The 15,981-nt window shown below is 49.6% G+C and overlaps 1 protein-coding gene across 3 annotated transcripts in view; it reads left to right on the top strand.

Annotated features, from left to right (window-relative positions):
* The window catches only part of JADE2 (jade family PHD finger 2), a 74,245-nt gene that overhangs the window by 43,248 nt on the left and 15,016 nt on the right, over nucleotides 1-15,981 (top strand). For all 3 annotated transcript variants that reach the window (XM_054287698.1, XM_054287696.1, XM_054287697.1), the window contains 4 exons: nucleotides 3,958-4,169; nucleotides 9,069-9,236; nucleotides 9,751-9,867; nucleotides 15,376-15,837. In XM_054287698.1, the coding sequence (XP_054143673.1) occupies nucleotides 3,958-4,169; nucleotides 9,069-9,236; nucleotides 9,751-9,867; nucleotides 15,376-15,837 (959 nt within the window). The remainder of the gene's footprint in view (nucleotides 1-3,957; nucleotides 4,170-9,068; nucleotides 9,237-9,750; nucleotides 9,868-15,375; nucleotides 15,838-15,981) is intronic.

The following is a 15,981-nucleotide window of genomic DNA, read 5'->3' as shown; positions in this document are numbered from 1 at the left end:
GGGCGGTGTTGTGTGAAGGAATGTGCCTGGTGCTTCTCCCCAGCGTGGCTCTGTGGCTGCAGGGCCAGCCCAGTAACCCCAGTTCCTTTGGGACACAGGGTTAAAATTCCGTGTTTCAGGTGCTGTGTGGGCAGTTGTAAGGGCTGAGCTGTGCAGTTGGGAGCCTCTGGGGTGATGGGCATGCTGAGGAGCTGCAGGGATCACTGCAGACCCTGACACAGACACACAGAGATGACTTTACTGCTTGGAGCAAAGTTCTTTCATGTTTTCTTTTCATGAATCAGATCTGGAGACCTCCTGTAGTGCATCATTATCTGTCATTTCTCCTCCATTTCTGAAGAAATCCCATTTTCTGGTGCTTCCCTTAGCTGGGAAGGTGCTACCCTGCAGCGTCCTGCCCTGTGCAAGCAGGGGACAGATTCCTCCTCTGAGATGCCGTGGGAGGCACATTCCCTGGATTACACCCTTCCCACTGTGGGGCAATACTGGGCTGTTCCACCGAGGCTGGGTGGCCACATCAAAGCCCATCATGGTTAATGAGCTCCGTGTTAATGGGGAAAGGGTGTGGGTGGCCTCCTGGAAGGGCTGATGGGACATTCTCCCCCTGTGTCACTATTTAGTTCAAAACACTATTTAGTGTTTTGAGCTAAATAGCCGGGGATTGTATTGGCACGGGATTGAAGCCTCACCTCTGCCTGTGTCCCTCCAGACAAACTGTTAAGAAGTTTATGGCTATCACTGCTATCTTCTGTGGGGGCTCAGAATAACTTTGTTTTCTTGCCTAAGACCTTGACACAACCAGGTGTAAATGCTGTTCTCTTGGGCAGCAGGGAGAGTCTGCTGATGTGGGAATGATCCCAAATGTGGACATCACTGGATTTTTTAATTGTAGCCAAGATCAGTTGTCTGTCTTTGCTTTCCTTCTCTGGGGACAATAATATTGTCACTTGTGCATGTACACACAGGGAGTGTTTTGGTGGAAGATATTTTTGTTTGCTGTTTAGCTGGCCACGATCAATAAAGAGAGAGCTTTTGCAGCCAGAAAGATGACAATTTTATGAATGGAGTTCAGTAGCACAAACTTCATGCGATACAGAAGGAGATAAATGGAGCACAAATGGAAAAAGCACTTCACCCCCAGGCCCCATTGTTTAGTGTTTTACAAACGATTAATCAATCGCTTCATCCCCATCAAGTGCAATTGTCAATTCAATGAGCTCCGAGGTGTTTGGGATGAGGCTTGGCAAACACATTCCTGATGTAATTACACCTAAATGGAGTGGGAGAGTGCCTGTGTGTGTGTGAGTGTGTGTGAGATCCATACTCCCATCCAGGGCTGCAATAGCTGCATGCTGGAACCCCACCAAGGCACTGCTCTCCCTCTGCCTCTGCCCTTCCTCTGGCACGGGAATTTTGGGATCAGCATGAACTTTCTCCCCAGGGTTAGGCAGGTGCTGGTGGAAAATTCAGGAGGTGGAATGGGTGCTGCTTCTTTCCACTGGAGGTGAAGTGGAACAGTGGCAATACCAGCCTGATCCTGACCCTGGGCAAGGTTGAGTTTGTGATTCCTGTGGAAAACCCCTTCCCTTTCCTTCCTCATGCTGCCTGCAGCTGCCAGCTCTCTGCCTGCCCTCTCCCATGAGCACAGGGCAGCTCTGGAGAGTGTGTGGGGAAAAGCACTGGGAGCACCTTGATGATCGTTTTGCTTTGCAGAAGAGCAGAGCCTGAAATGTTGGGAGGAATGGAGTAACTCCAGACTGACACTCTGGTGCCCAGGCTCATACTCACAGATGGGGAGTTGAAACCCTGACCAAGAGGAGGATATTCTTGCTGGACTGGTTTAATATTCACATAAAGTCACATTGAGCAAGTGCACCTCGGGTGGTGTGTTTGTAAAGGGACTCCATTAAGGCAAAAATAATGCTCTGACTTTCTCTGTAACATGCAGACAATGACAGGACAAGGGGGAATGGCTTTGAGTTGAAAAAGGATCGATTTAGATTAGATATTGGAAATAATTTTTTCCCTGTGAGCGTTGGGAGGCTCTGGCACAGGTTACCCAGAGAAGCTGTGGCTGGAAGTGTTCAAGGGAACACTTGGAGCAGCGTGGTCTAGTGGAATTTGTCCCTGCCCATGGAGGGGAGGCTGGAACAGGAAGATCTTTAAGGTCCCTTCCAAGCTCAACCCTTCCACGTTTCCATGACATCCAATCGGAGCGGTGCCAAGAGCAGGATGGAGGCTCCATCCCAGCCCTGGTGCTCAGAACTCGCCGTGCTGGTGCAGGATGCTCCACATTGCTGAGCTGCAGAGCCCCAGGCAGCCTGTGCCAGCCTGGGGCTCAGATCCCACACCCATGGTGGGGCTGCTGCGGAATCCAGCAGGTATCAGCAGGTTCCTTGGCACGCTGCAGCACAGCAGCCCCAGCTCCTGCAAGGGCTGAGATAGGGAGTAGTGTTGTCTGTCTTAGATGGTATCTCAGACTCCACATAGACGTGTAAAATGCCAGGCTGGATGTTTGCAGGGACTTGTCAAGCCAAGGGAAACCGTGCCAGGGAAGCATTGGGGAAGAGCTTAAAAAGGCAGACAATGGTGTGTGTGCTTGCCGAGCTCGCCTACGTGGTGCTTTCCCCCTTGACAGAGCTTTTTCGGTTGATCAGTGGCTATGGGGGGAAAGATGCAGCCTCTGCCAGCCCCATCCAGCCTGAGGTGCTGGTTCCTCTGCAACCCCATCCCTTGGGGCTTTGGAGCAGCCCAGAGTTCAGCCCAGAACAGGGACATCACACTGTGGCTTGAGAGATGACCAGGATGCCAAAATTTTCACTGAACACTTAATTAGTAACTGGTCCTTAGGGGCTCTTCCCCAAGCCCTTTTTCTCCATCTCTGGTTATAAATGAAGTATTTTCTTCCATTGCTTTGCAGCAAGGAGGGTGGACAGCAGTTTGGGTCAGGCTCCTCCACTGTCAGCCAGTTGTGGATATTTCACACTAATGAACTACCAAGTCTAATTGTTTTGTATTGCATCCTGCTGGTACTTCTGTTGTCCCCATCCCTTCTCCTCTGATGACATGGAGCTCATTGGGACACAGGGTGTGATGGGGGCTTAACTCTGCCTCTAAGCCTTCAGGGAGAACCCTACCCCTGCTCCTGACAGATTTTCTTCCTTGCCTGGAGTGACCTCACATTGCATTTGTGGCCCCAGGATCTTTGTGTGCAGGTGGGAGGCAGCACTTCTGGGACAGGCCTTCTGTGTGGCACCATTTTGGGGCTGCTGAGCTCCTGGCAGCAGCATGTCCTGTCTAAAGGCAGCTGGGTGTCTCTGTCCTAGAGGCTGCTGCTCTAAAAAGCCTCTGCTAGTTATTGACCTTACATTCCTGGTTGTCTCTGTGGAGAAAGCTCTTGTAAAGCATCTCTGCCACATCTCTCCATTAAAGATCCTAGTGTTGGGGGAAATAAAAGACCCACCTGGGTCTGACCTCCTGATTTCACTAAACCCAAACCCAAAAAAACCCCTCATTTATGCTCAGTTTCTGCCTTTGGCTTCAGTTTTATATTTCTGTTTAATTGCCCTTAAAATGGTCAATTTTCAGTCTTAACAATTAAAGCACTGACTTTGCGTTGCCAAAGCTTGTCTGAGCCCTCTCTGCAGAAAGCATCTTTGCAAACTTGTCTCCTTGAACATTTAAACTGTCAGCCCCAATTATCCGCATTGCTTCAGCTGAATGGGTTTCCCTCCTCTCAGCCAGCAGCAATATTTTGTTCCTGTCTATGAAAGACAAACTGTGTCCTGAGGTAGGAGCAGCCTTTTCATCCTGGCTGTGGATTTGCTCTTGAGTTTCCATCTGAAATGCTCAGCCCCTGGTAGAACACTGCCCAAAGGTGATGGGTGCCTGTGCTGGGGCTGCTTCAGTGGCTCTGCCTTCACACTCTGCCTTCACACTCTGCCTTGTGCCTTGCAGAAAAGCCTGAGCTGGACGAGCCCACCCTGGAGCGAGTGCTGGAGGAGCTGGAGACCATGTGCTACGAGAACATGAACATGGCCATCGAGACCGAGGAGGGCCTGGGCATCGAGTACGACGAGGACGTGGTGTGCGACGTGTGCCGCTCGCCCGAGGGGGAGGATGGCAACGAGATGGTGTTCTGTGACAAGTGCAATGTCTGTGTGCACCAGGTGAGCCCTGGGGGCAGGATGGCACTGAGATTGTGCTCTGTGACAAGTGCAATGTCTGTGTGCACCAGGTGAGCCCTGGGGGATGGATGGCACTGAGATGGTGCTCTGTGACAAGTGCAATGTCTGCGTGCACCAGGTGAGCCCTGGGGGCAGGATGGCACTGAGATGGTGCTCTGTGACAAGTGCAATGTCTGCGTGCACCAGGTGAGCCCTGGGGGATGGATGGCACTGAGATGGTTGTTCTGCATGCACCTGGGGTGGAGCAGGGTGGCAGCACGTGGCTCTGCTCATCACACTCTGGTACCCTCCTGTCGCAACCCAGGAAATTCCTCTGGCTGCCTTGGAGGGCTCAGAGACCTTGGCATAGAGCCCAAGACCCCTGTGCCTTTGATTTAGCCCTTGGAAAAAACAATTAACAACCTTTATATGAAGAATTACAAATCAAGAGAGTTTAAGTAGAATAATAGTTAATGGGGTGAAAAATAGATTTTTGGGATTTTTTAGAATGGGGGTTCAGGAGGCAAGATTGAGGAATCTGGGCGTGTCCAGCCTTTCTCCTTCTTCTTCTTGGCCTCCATCTTCTGCTGTGATGGTGGCAATTTTAGATTGGTTTAGAGTACAAGCTTACTGTCTAACATAGGTGATAGGTATGGGGAAGTTATGGTAAATAATGTACACATAGTTTTTAGTATAAAATATAACACCACCCCAAGGGTGGCCAGTGTGCCTCAACCCAGCCTGCCAGACAGACCTATGGTGGATTGGAGAAAGAATTTTATAGATAGGATACAATAAACAACCTTGAGAATGAGAACAGAAGAATTCTGACTCCTTCTTCGATGGCCAGGCTGGGAAAAGAGACTTTCTAACACATCTTGGGGTCACTGTGACCAGCAGAAGCCCTGAGACCCTCCTCCTCTGGGTTCCTCCCATCCCTTCCCCTGGGCTGCTGCAGACACCTGATAAGCTTTCCTCGTGGATCCCAAGTGCAGCTCCAGAGGAGTGGATTCAGCAGTGGGGTCTTGGATAGCTGGCAGACAGCAAATTTGCTTTTCTTACTTTCTTACCCCTATCTGGGAGTAAGAAAGTAGAAACTTACAGGAAGTTTTACCTTATCTCCTCTATCTTTGTGTTTCCCAGCATTGCAATCTGAATTTGCTGAAACTTCTGAAAATGAAAGAGATTGAAATTTTTACTGGCACAGTCCCCTGAAGGAGTGAGGGCTGCAGTGGCTGTCACTGCTTCAGTCAAGGAGTAATGAACTCTCAGGGAATGAGAAGGGCAAAAACACCTTGCAACCAAAAGAGAAGGATCAGTTTCCACCACAAATAGTGGCTGAGGAAGCTGTGGGAAACCCCAGCCTTCATCAAGAAAGAGGAAAACCCAGGGACACCTTCACTATCTAGGTTGCTCCAAGTCCCAGGGATTTAGGGCAGCCTGAGATTTGGGGCAACTTTCTTACCCCAACCATTTATTAGTGCCCACAGACACACACAACCAGAGGATGAGGTGTCCCTTCCTCGTTATTCTCTGGTCTCTGGGATATTTTATTTTATATCTCTTGTCCTTTAATATGCTTATTCTTCTTTACCCCCTTTATGGAGCCCCAGTGGGATCTTTAGCACATTCAGGTGACCAGCACTGTGTGCAAGGCTTGGCAGGTGGCTGGGTGGGATGTGGGTCTGCAGTGCTGTGCTCACCACAGGGCTGGGCTTGCACAGGACCCCCAGCTTCCTCCTCCTCCCCCTCAGCTTTGTCTGGGGAGTGGTTGGACCTTCCAGCTCCACCAGTGCAGTCTCACATCACAGGGTTTCTGTCCCAGCTTCCCCGCTGTGTGAGCGTGGGATTTCATTTTATTTTGCTGCCTGGAGGAAAATAATTTTATTTTTAGAATTGAGTGCTAATGCTTCAGGCTCTTGCTGGAGGGAGTCTGTGGGCCTCCTGCTTTTGGGGAAACCTTGACAAGGGGAAGGCAGCCACGTGAGGGTCTCCTGGGTCTCTCTGGACCCAGGGAGGTTTTACTGGTCGTGCTTCAAGGGGAAGCTGTGTGGTGCTGGGATGGCAGCAGCAGCACCTGGACTGCACCCTCTGTGTGAACGGTTTTGGGTTTTTTCAGTTCTAAAGAGAGCCATTTGCTCATCTTTTGGGCAGCTTTTCCATCAGTGCTTCCTGGAGGTGGGAGAGCACTGGAGATATCTATAGTTGCGGGTGGTGGGTGTTTTGAATGGTTTCCATCAGTGAATCAGATTCCACAAAATACCAGAATGATTCAGGGTTGGGTTCGAGGTATTTTTTTGTCTTGGGTTCTTTTTTAACAAGCCCAAGTGGCAGTGTCAGGCTGTGAGCTGCATGAGCCACAGCAGGGACTCAGGAGGAGCTGTGGCACCGTGTGGGCTCCACTTAAAGCAGCAGCCCCAGTGCTGCAGGAGGGGACACAGCAGCCTGGGAAGGAAAAGAGGGATTTTCAGTTGTTTTCAGGGAGCAAAGTCCAGCCCTAAGCCCTATGCCAGCCCATAAGCTGCCTGTGATTTAATCTCTGCCCCGATTTACACCCTAAGCCACGAAGTGCAGAGGCACAGAGCAGGGTGTTAGATGGCACCATGGTTATCTAACCTGCTCCATGCCTTTGCCAGCACCACGTCCAAAACCTGCTGGGAATGATTCTCTCCTGCAGGGTTGTGGGTGCTGGTGCCATGGGCTTCACCAGAGCCATGCCTTGTCCTCCTGCGCCCCGCTGGGAAGGGGCTCAGGACACACGGTGTGGGTTATGGTACCTGGTGATATCTTTGTACTCCCTTCATCTGCATAGCACAGGCCATGAGGCTTGCTATTAATTAATTAATTCCTATGAAGTGAAGCTTTTGGAAATCACATGCAGTTGTCCTTTTAAAATTGTCAGCGAGGTGGAGCCATGCCCCCCCCACTGCTAAATCACAGTTCATTGCTCTCACAGTGACAGCATCACACTTGTGTTTAGCATGGGAATGAGCCTCCTCCAGTTTCCAGCCACCATGCCATGGGCCTGTCATCGCTGAATTCCCTTTCCCTGGTGTGGCACATGGCTGAGCCCACCCTCTGTTCCATGGACCACACCAAGCTTGTCTAGGGCTTGGCATCCTCCCTGGTTTTTTGACATCTCGTTCTCAGTGATGTTGCACCCCAAATAGATGCAGCAATAAAAATAGCTGTGCTGCTCCTATTCAGCATTCCCCTGGCTTCATATTTCTGGAGCACCTTCTGCCTGCTGCTGGACTTGGAAGAGTGTGTTTAGCTGATAATGCACCTTGTTTCTAGAGCTGCTCCTTGTCTGGGACAGAAGACCTGTATTTGCTTCTCAGGAGCAGGATTGCACCTTCAGCTACTCTAAAATCACTAGAAATATATAACCAAGATCCATGAGTCTGCTAGAGATGGTCATAATTCCTGCTTTCCCCTGAATTTTGAGATGAGTCTGCCAGTTCATTCTGCTGCTAGTATATACCAGGCTGATTCCTGCCTGGTAATAAATCACATTTTATAAAACTGTGTTCCAGAAATGATTTATCTATCAGATTTGGAGGCACTGTGGAACACAGAGTTAAGTCTCTTTGAACCCTGTAGACTCACAGCAATAATATCTCCTCTTTTAATTCCTTGTTATCCCAATAATCTGTTCACAAAATGGCTTTTTCCACTTGGAAACCACTATCAGTTTGTGATTTGGGGCAACCTCAAGTCATGTTAGAGTCTTCTGGACCAGGAGAGACTGATGATGTACTTTTGCCAAGCTCACACATCTTCATGTGCCCTCTCTGTTCCTGTCCCCACCCACAGCACTGGTACTTGCTGTGACAGTGACCTGCAGCAGCAGGAGAAAAGGCTGCTCTGCTCTTTTTGGGGTAAACTTCAAGAAGTGGAGCTGATGAATGCCTGGGCTCAATTTACAGCTACCAGTGCTGGGGGTCCTTGTCAGCCCTGGCTGCTTGCCTTCTGCAGGGATGTCAGAGCAGCCAGATGTAGAATTAATTACATCTCCTCGCTTTAAATAGGGCCACAGCCCTGTGTTAGTGCCCAAGGCAGTGTCACCCTCTGAAAACCCTTTAAGTGTGAGTTATCAGGACCTGCCAGTTAAAAACTGTCTAGTTTTAGCAGTAGCTGTTTAATGCAGTCATAAATCATGGTGAAAGTGGGAAGTATTTATCATTATGTGATATAGCTTATCATTTGGCTCTTCCCCAAGCATAGAAGAGAAATATTTATGAAGCACTTTGGCTTCTCAGTGTCCTGCATGACCACAGCAGGTCAGGGAGCTCCAGGGAGCCCAAGTCCTTCAGTTCTCACTCTCTTGGCTGGAGACTTGTCTGTGCCCCCTTTAGATGTGTCATCCTTAAGATTTATTATCCTTTTTGGTTCCTCCCATCCCATTTACATTCATTACTATTGACTTCCCCTTTTTGCCTTTCCTTATTTATTTTTGCTTCCCCTTTGGGCTGTGCTGGGTTCTCTAACCAGTGTGGTCAACTTTCTCAATCATGGGCTTGTGGCTTTTCAGCCCTCAGTGACCTCAGAAGATTTCTCTGCACTGAAAAGCATTTCTGACTTTTCCCATTCCTCATGGGTCAGGAACGGGCAGGACATGGGCAGATGTCTGTGGTGGGGGCTCTGCCCACCCCCAGCCTGGAGCCAGGTTGTGCTTGGCATGGTGCACAGCACATTTTTATACTTGGCTTTTAATTAACACCCAGGACACACTGATCCAGCAGGAGCATCCATGTGAAAACAGGGAAGGTGGTAAGGAAGAATATCATCTCCCTGTCTGCTGTTTGTTGGGATGCAGCAGGAGAAAGGTGGGAGGGAGGAGGTTTGGGAGGATGTTCACCCTGGGCTGCTGGATTAACCCTGTCCCTCCTGTCCCCACAGGCGTGCTATGGCATCCTGAAGGTGCCCATTGGCAGCTGGCTGTGCAGGACCTGTGCCCTCGGTGTCCAACCCAAGTGTCTGCTGTGCCCCAAGAGGGGGGGAGCGCTGAAGCCCACCCGCAGCGGGACGAAATGGGTCCACGTTAGCTGTGCCTTATGGATACCTGAAGTAAGGGCTTTGCCAGCCTCCCCCTGGCACCTGGGTGGGCTCAGGGAGGTCTCAGGTCTTGGCCCAGGGGGTTCTTTAGCTGTGGAAATAACAAATGTGTAAATAACAAATGCAGTTTGGTTGTGCCAGAGCCACAACACAGGGCACAGGGCAATTATCGTGTGTTTAATTAGCAGCCAAGGAACTGCTAATTAAAGGAGGGCAGAGAATTGGGCTGCAAGGCCGCAGAGGGAAGGGCATTCCTTTGAGCAGAGTAAAGCTAATTTCATATGCCCATCTGAGATACACCTCAGATGAGGAATTCTGGCAGAGGAAAAGGCAACATAAATTTTTCTTTCTTTGTCATCCAGATTTGTTTCTGGTTTTGGGGGGTTTGGGTTTTTTCCAAATTACAGGTGACCCTGAAGAATAAGAAATATAATCCATCCCTCATTCAGACTGCCACAGACACCCCCTTGTAGGAGATTTAGGACCATATCCAGTATTTACAACTTGTGTTCTGTCTTGTGGCCAGGTTAGCATTGGATGTCCTGAAAAAATGGAACCCATTACGAAGATCTCACATATCCCAGCAAGCAGATGGGCTTTGTCCTGCAGCCTCTGCAAGGAGTGCACTGGGACATGCATCCAGGTATGTAACTTGGCACAGGAGAAGCTCAGAGCTCTGAGGTTGTACCTGTATTAGCCACTGGAGAGTCTTGAGACGCTGAAGGACAAGGTCTGAATGACTCTTATTTCTGTTCTGAGTAAACCTAATGACAAGAGCCTGTCAGGCATCATCAGATGTTGTTTGCAATCATTTAATGCACTGAGTGCTAGAAATCTAGATTAACTTTATTTGCATAACACAGTGGTGTTGCTGTAGTGACACTAATTACTGGGACTGCAAGTGACCTTGATTTAGATCAGAAACCTCCAGGAGAAGGGCTTTGTGAGGCTGCCAGGAAAGTGAGATGTTCATGGGATTCGTAACACAAGTATTTCACAAACCTCAGGGGTCAGCACAAGTATTTCACAAAGCTCAGGGGGTGAGCCTTTCAAGTTGTGGGGATATCAGGGTGCACCAGGGTTGGATACTCCTCACTGACCTCCTGGCTGGGCAAATAAAGTACTTACATGTTTTACATTTCCACATTTTCTGATGTGCCACAACTAAACAAATCACTGCAGATTCCTGATTGCCTGCTCTCCCCACAACAGGAGAGGCAGAAATTCTGTTTTCGGATAGAAATCAGAATTCTACAGGCTTTTCTATTGCAAAAGTGGGACATAGCTTCCCACACCATGATCTCTATTCTTGGGGAGCAGAGCAGGAGCTCCCATCCATAGTGCAGCACTCTTGGTGTGAGGGCATTTGGGGAGCCCTGCTGAACCCCATGATTCCCCCTCTTCCTCCTGCTTGGCCAGTGTGATGTCTTGGTGGTCCCAGAGAGCAGCCATTAAGCTTTGAAAAATTGAGAGAAATGTAGGCATGTGTCCTGACCCCAGGGGTTCAGCTCTGGTACCTCAGCAGGAGCTGCAGGTGGAAGTCAGTGTTTGCAGCAGTGACCATGGACCAGGAGCTGCTGGCTGGTGGCAGGGATAGGAGCCCTGCAGTGCTGAGCTGTGTTTGTGCTGTCATCTTGGCTTTAATACCTTAAAGGCAGCTATTTAAAAGTAATCCCCATAGTTTGAAATGAAATCTCACAATACTTCTTTAAATCTGTCGCATTGACTCATTTTTTTTTTTGATGGCTCTGGGTGCTTATTCACCCTGCCAGATGGAGATACTGTGTCAGAATGGCAACTGCTTTCAAAGAACAGAGGGGCAGGGAAGGAAGCAAACAGGCTTGGCAGCATCAAAAAGAATTCAGTGTCTCTCAGGCTTCATCCTCTTAGTGCCGTCGTGACATGGGAGCTGTGAGATCCTGAGAACTGAATGGATTTGCATTAAAGGTCACCTGAGACAGAACAGGAGCCTTGCTGCCTCATGTGCTGGCAGCCGATGGTTTGTAAGTTTTCATGAGATTGCCACTGGGGCATTTGCCAAGGCCACCCTGCCGTGTGCAGGATGGTTTTGCTTCAAGGAAAAGGGGGAGAAGTGACAAAAAAGCAACAGTGCCTTTATGTAAGGATTTATGGGGTAAATTAACACCCCTAGGTAAATAAATACACTCTGTACTCATCCATGGTACAGAGCTCTGTTTTGAAAGCTTATGTTTATGGAGCATATTTTGTGGAGCATACTTTATGGAGCATATTTTTGCTAGTGCCTGTTTATACAGGTGGGATCTACCCTTGTCAGCATTTTGGGTTTGTGACCCAGCTCTGAAAGGAGGATGTTGTTTTCTGCAAAAGCATTTTTTGGGTGGGTGTTTGTTCCTGGCAGCAGCAGTCAGGTGCTGCAGGTGGGCAGGTCTGTGGAAAGATGGAAGCTGCTTCCAGGAGAGGCTTTTCCAAGTGGCCAAGAGGGTTTTGTGAAGGTGAAGTCTGGGAGGCAGGCTGGAGGAGTAGAAGACTGTCATCCAAGCAGAGCATCTCAGAGGCAGCACTGCAGCTTGAGAAAACACCTACCTCAGCCACATTTGCAGAGACAAACAGGACAAGTCTTTGTGGGGACCTCTGTGTGTGTAGGTTTTTCCCCCATCCAAATTTGACCATCAAGAGGGAAAGAATCTCAGAAAAGCCTGAGAAAGAGCTCCCTGCTGCTGTCCATGCCTGTGCCCTTGCTGCTGCATGTGACTCAGCCCCTGCTCTGTGGTACAGAGCTCTGAACCCAGTGCAGCTCAGTGTGATTGTGACTGAGCCTGAAGAACTGGATGCTGTGCAGGGATGCAGCTCTGGAGACACCCCTTGCCTGAGTCCTGCTCAGGGGAAGTCATTACTTCATGGTGGTTCTTGTGGTCAGACATCAGGAGATGCCAGAGAGCTCAGAATGCAGGAGGAATTTTCTTGTTTGCATTTCTGAGATGGAAAAGAAAGTGCCAGGAGCCAGGCTCCGGTGCAGCCTGAGTCCTGACCATGCTTTTTTGGGACTCCTCCTTGCTTGTCACAGTGACTGGAGGAGCTCACCGAGGCAGCACAGAGTGCCAGGGCTCTCTTGGTTGTTGGCAAGCTTCTCCAAAGAAGTCATCATCTCCCAGCTTTCTTTTTGCTGTCACTTTTTGGAGAAAAAGCCCTTGGAAATGTCCTTCATCACTCCCCCGTTCATCATCACTTCTCTGCCCACTGCCACCCCCTCCCATTAGGCAAGCAGTGCCCCTGGTGCTCATCCCCTGGGATAACTGGTGGTTCCCAAAGCTGTCTTCTGCCTGTAGTCCTGGAAAGGCAGCACGTGGCACCAGGGATAAGAGCAGGGTGTGCTGCCCCAGCCCCATCCATCCTCTGCCCCTCATCCCCCAAGGAGTCTGAGGCTGAAATTGCCATTTTTAGCTGAGAAGCTCTACCAGGCTCCAGACCATCTGTGGTCATGAAAAATCACATGGTGGATTTTTAAGGATGCAAAAGTGTTGTGTCTGATGGCTTGGCCAGTGTTCAGCACCGGTAATTAATTTTTCCTTCCTGAGCTCCCCTTGCAGGTCTGTTGGAGGAGCTGCTTCCTTCCCCTCAGCCCCAAACTGCAGCAGAGCACCACTGCAAGCTGCTGAACTTCTGTTTGAGTGACCTTGGCAACTCAAATCATCTCTGTTTCTTCCCAGTAAGAATGATTTTAGGACTAATTAGGAGCCCGTGTTAAATCTCTGGGGCAGTTTTTACCCTCTCTCTCTCTCTCTCAGAATTTTGTTTGGAAATGGATTTGCCTGGATAAGCAAAGTGTGCTGAAGTGCTTGAATGAAAGGTGCTGTAAGATAATGAAGCACAATTGATAATGAAGCAGGGACTGCTCCAGTGTTTGAGCCTGGTTCATTCTGTGTGGCAGATCCCTCCCTCCTGCCACACGTGGCTCCGTTCCAGCGCCATTCTGGGATGGATCAATATGTTTTTATTGTTAGTTTATCCAGGGTCCCTCAGTGGCTGTAGCCAACCAGGTATCTTTCTTTGTTGCCCTGTCAGCTGAAGTGCCTAATTATTTTCTGTTTGCATTTTGGGCACAGTTTCTGACAAGTGCTGCTTGCCATCTGTTGGAGTAGAGAGATCCAGGATGAGAGTCACTGGATTTGCTTTATTCCTAAGGTGGAGTGATGGTCATTCCTGGTAGCAGGACACTGTCCTGGCAGAAGACATGGGCGTGTTGTTAATGCTGTTTTTAGCACCGATGGCAGAAACAGAAGGGAAGGGACAGCACTGTGTGTGCTTTCAAAGCCAGCATGTGATATACTGACTGCCCTGAGTAAATCTGGAAGCTGCAAGTCAGGCTGGGCTCCCTCTGTCCCTCCTTCGTTGCCAAAAATAAATACTTGGGAGCAGAGCTGGTGCTTCAGCTGTGTGTGGCTGTGACAGGGCTTGTCCCAGGGGAAGGGCAGGGTGGCAGGGCAGGCACCTTCTGCCCACTGTGGTGGTGAGTGCCCTGGGCTGGCACAGGGAGCATCCCTGGGTCCCTCACAGTGCCAGGCTCCAAGCGAGTGCCAGCAGCACAGCAGAAGGAGTTGAGTTTTGCAAGTTACCAGATATTTTTGTGAGCAATTTCCGACTGAAATTAGGACCAAATGGCCATTTTTAAACAGGATGAGCGTGGTGTTGGAGTTCATAATCCGCTTGTTTGTGGTGCCTGTGGGAGTTGGTGCCCAACATTGCTGCCCAGAGCCATGCTGGTACAGCCAGAGCTGCATCCAGCTCTTCCCGCTGCTCTCTGAGGCTTTGGAGCAGGGCCTGGAGAGCTCTGGAAGTGAAGGATTTGGACAATGCTTGCCTAAGCTTTTCTTGGTCCTGGCAGCTTCTTGAGCACCAGCAGACTCATTAAAAAAGTCAAAGGGAAATATCTAAAATCAGCAACGTCAAAAGTTCGCCCCCGGGTGCCTGAGCAGGATTCAGGGCTGATGGATGGGGTGATGATAAAAAGCTGTAAAATTTCTGTTCCTCAACTACTACCAGAATATATTTTTGAGATTTAAGGTGCAGCAGAGCCCCAGTAAAACTAAATGGTTTGTCATCAACATTCAGGAAATTTCACATGCCTCCACCTGGTCCTTCAGGCCACAAGTGCATCTTCATCCCCCATCAGAACAATTCTTCTATTAACCCAAAGTAGTGCCTACAGTAATAGCCCACTTAAAAGGTCTAATTATTGCAGTTTAACTGGTCATTAGCAGCTGGAATAGACTGATTTCTTATGGATTATGGTTGAAATAATTACCTGACACTCTGAGCCATTAAAAACAGTTAATGAGTGGAGGGGGAAAAGGTGCTGACATGGACATGGTACAGCAGTGGCTGGTGGGAGTTCCTCTGTGGGACACCAGGCTAAGATTTGTTTCCTGTGGGATCCAAAGTAATTTAAGCCTGAGTTAAGTTCAGAAGATCATTAAAAAATCGATCTGATGCAAGTTTGACAACACTGTAGCCCATGTACAAGTTCTAAAGCACTCTGATGTTTTGCTCCAGTTACATTTTTCTTTCTTTTTTAAATGGAGCAAGTCAGAGGCTGTGTAATTTCCTGAGGAGGAAAGTATTTAGGAGCACTGGCTGCTCTTAGATCCCATATTCACTCCTAAACCTTGCCATGTTCTGTATGCTTCCAGTAAAAATGGCATGCCGGCTTTAGATGTGATAACAGAGTGGGAGTAGCTTGAGGGTGAGATACAGGTGAGCATTTCTCCATCAGGACAAATCCACTGACAGTCCTGGAGCATCCCATGGGCATGAACTGTTCTTTGGCTTTTGACATGTCTTGTTGGAAGAACCGTGTGAAGCTTCTGGTTGTGGTAGGTGAGGGATGAGCAGGGCCCATTACAGAGGTGGATTAAAGAAGGTTAGGTGGGAAAATGCCACCTCTTGAACCCTGGGGTTCTTCTGCTTGTGTTTGTGGTGTTGGGCTCCTGGGTCTGTGTGACCGGGGCAATACCGGCGTTCCTCCATCAGGAATTCCTGTGGTGGAGCATCCATCACTCCATGGCAGGTGTCACCCTGGTGCTGTCCCTGGGTTTGTGGCGTGCCCGTGTCACCTGTTGTGTTGCTGAGTGTCCCCTCATTGCTGTCCCTGAGCCCTGTCCCTCTCCCGCAGTGCTCCATGCCCGCCTGTGTCACCGCATTCCACGTCACCTGCGCCTTCGACCACAACCTGGACATGAGGACCATCCTTGCAGACAATGACGAGGTGAAGTTCAAGTCCTTCTGCCTTGAGCACAGCACCGGCGCCACCAAGTTGCCCGAGGAGGCGCGGACAGAGCCCGACCAGGCCCAGCTGGACTTGGAGAAGGTCACGCTGCGGAAGCAGAAGCTCCAGCAGCTGGAGGAGGACTTCTATGAGCTCGTGAAGCCTTCAGAGGTGGCAGAGAACCTTGACTTGAGTGAATCACTGGTGGACTTTGTCTACCAGTACTGGAAGTTGAAGAGGAAAGCAAACTCCAACAAGCCGCTGCTGACACCAAAAACAGATGAAGTGGACAACTTGGCTCAGCAGGAGCAGGATGTTCTCTACCGACGCCTAAAGCTCTTCATGCACCTCAGGCAGGACCTGGAGAGGGTGAGTACAGCTTCTCCTTCTGTGCTGTGCCCCTGTGCCCATCAGGGCTGCTGGCACCCACAGGCAGCACAAGCCCTGCTCTCCCTGACTCAGTTACTTGACTCCCCTCACAGTTTTGTTCTTCCATCTTCATTCAGAAATTTA

This window comes from Melozone crissalis, unplaced genomic scaffold (assembly GCF_028551555.1).
Source record: "Melozone crissalis strain CALT ecotype California unplaced genomic scaffold, PUWL_Pcris_2 ptg000061l_1, whole genome shotgun sequence".
Taxonomy (NCBI): Eukaryota; Metazoa; Chordata; class Aves; order Passeriformes; family Passerellidae; genus Melozone; species Melozone crissalis.
This window is presented reverse-complemented; position numbering and strand designations above follow the sequence as displayed.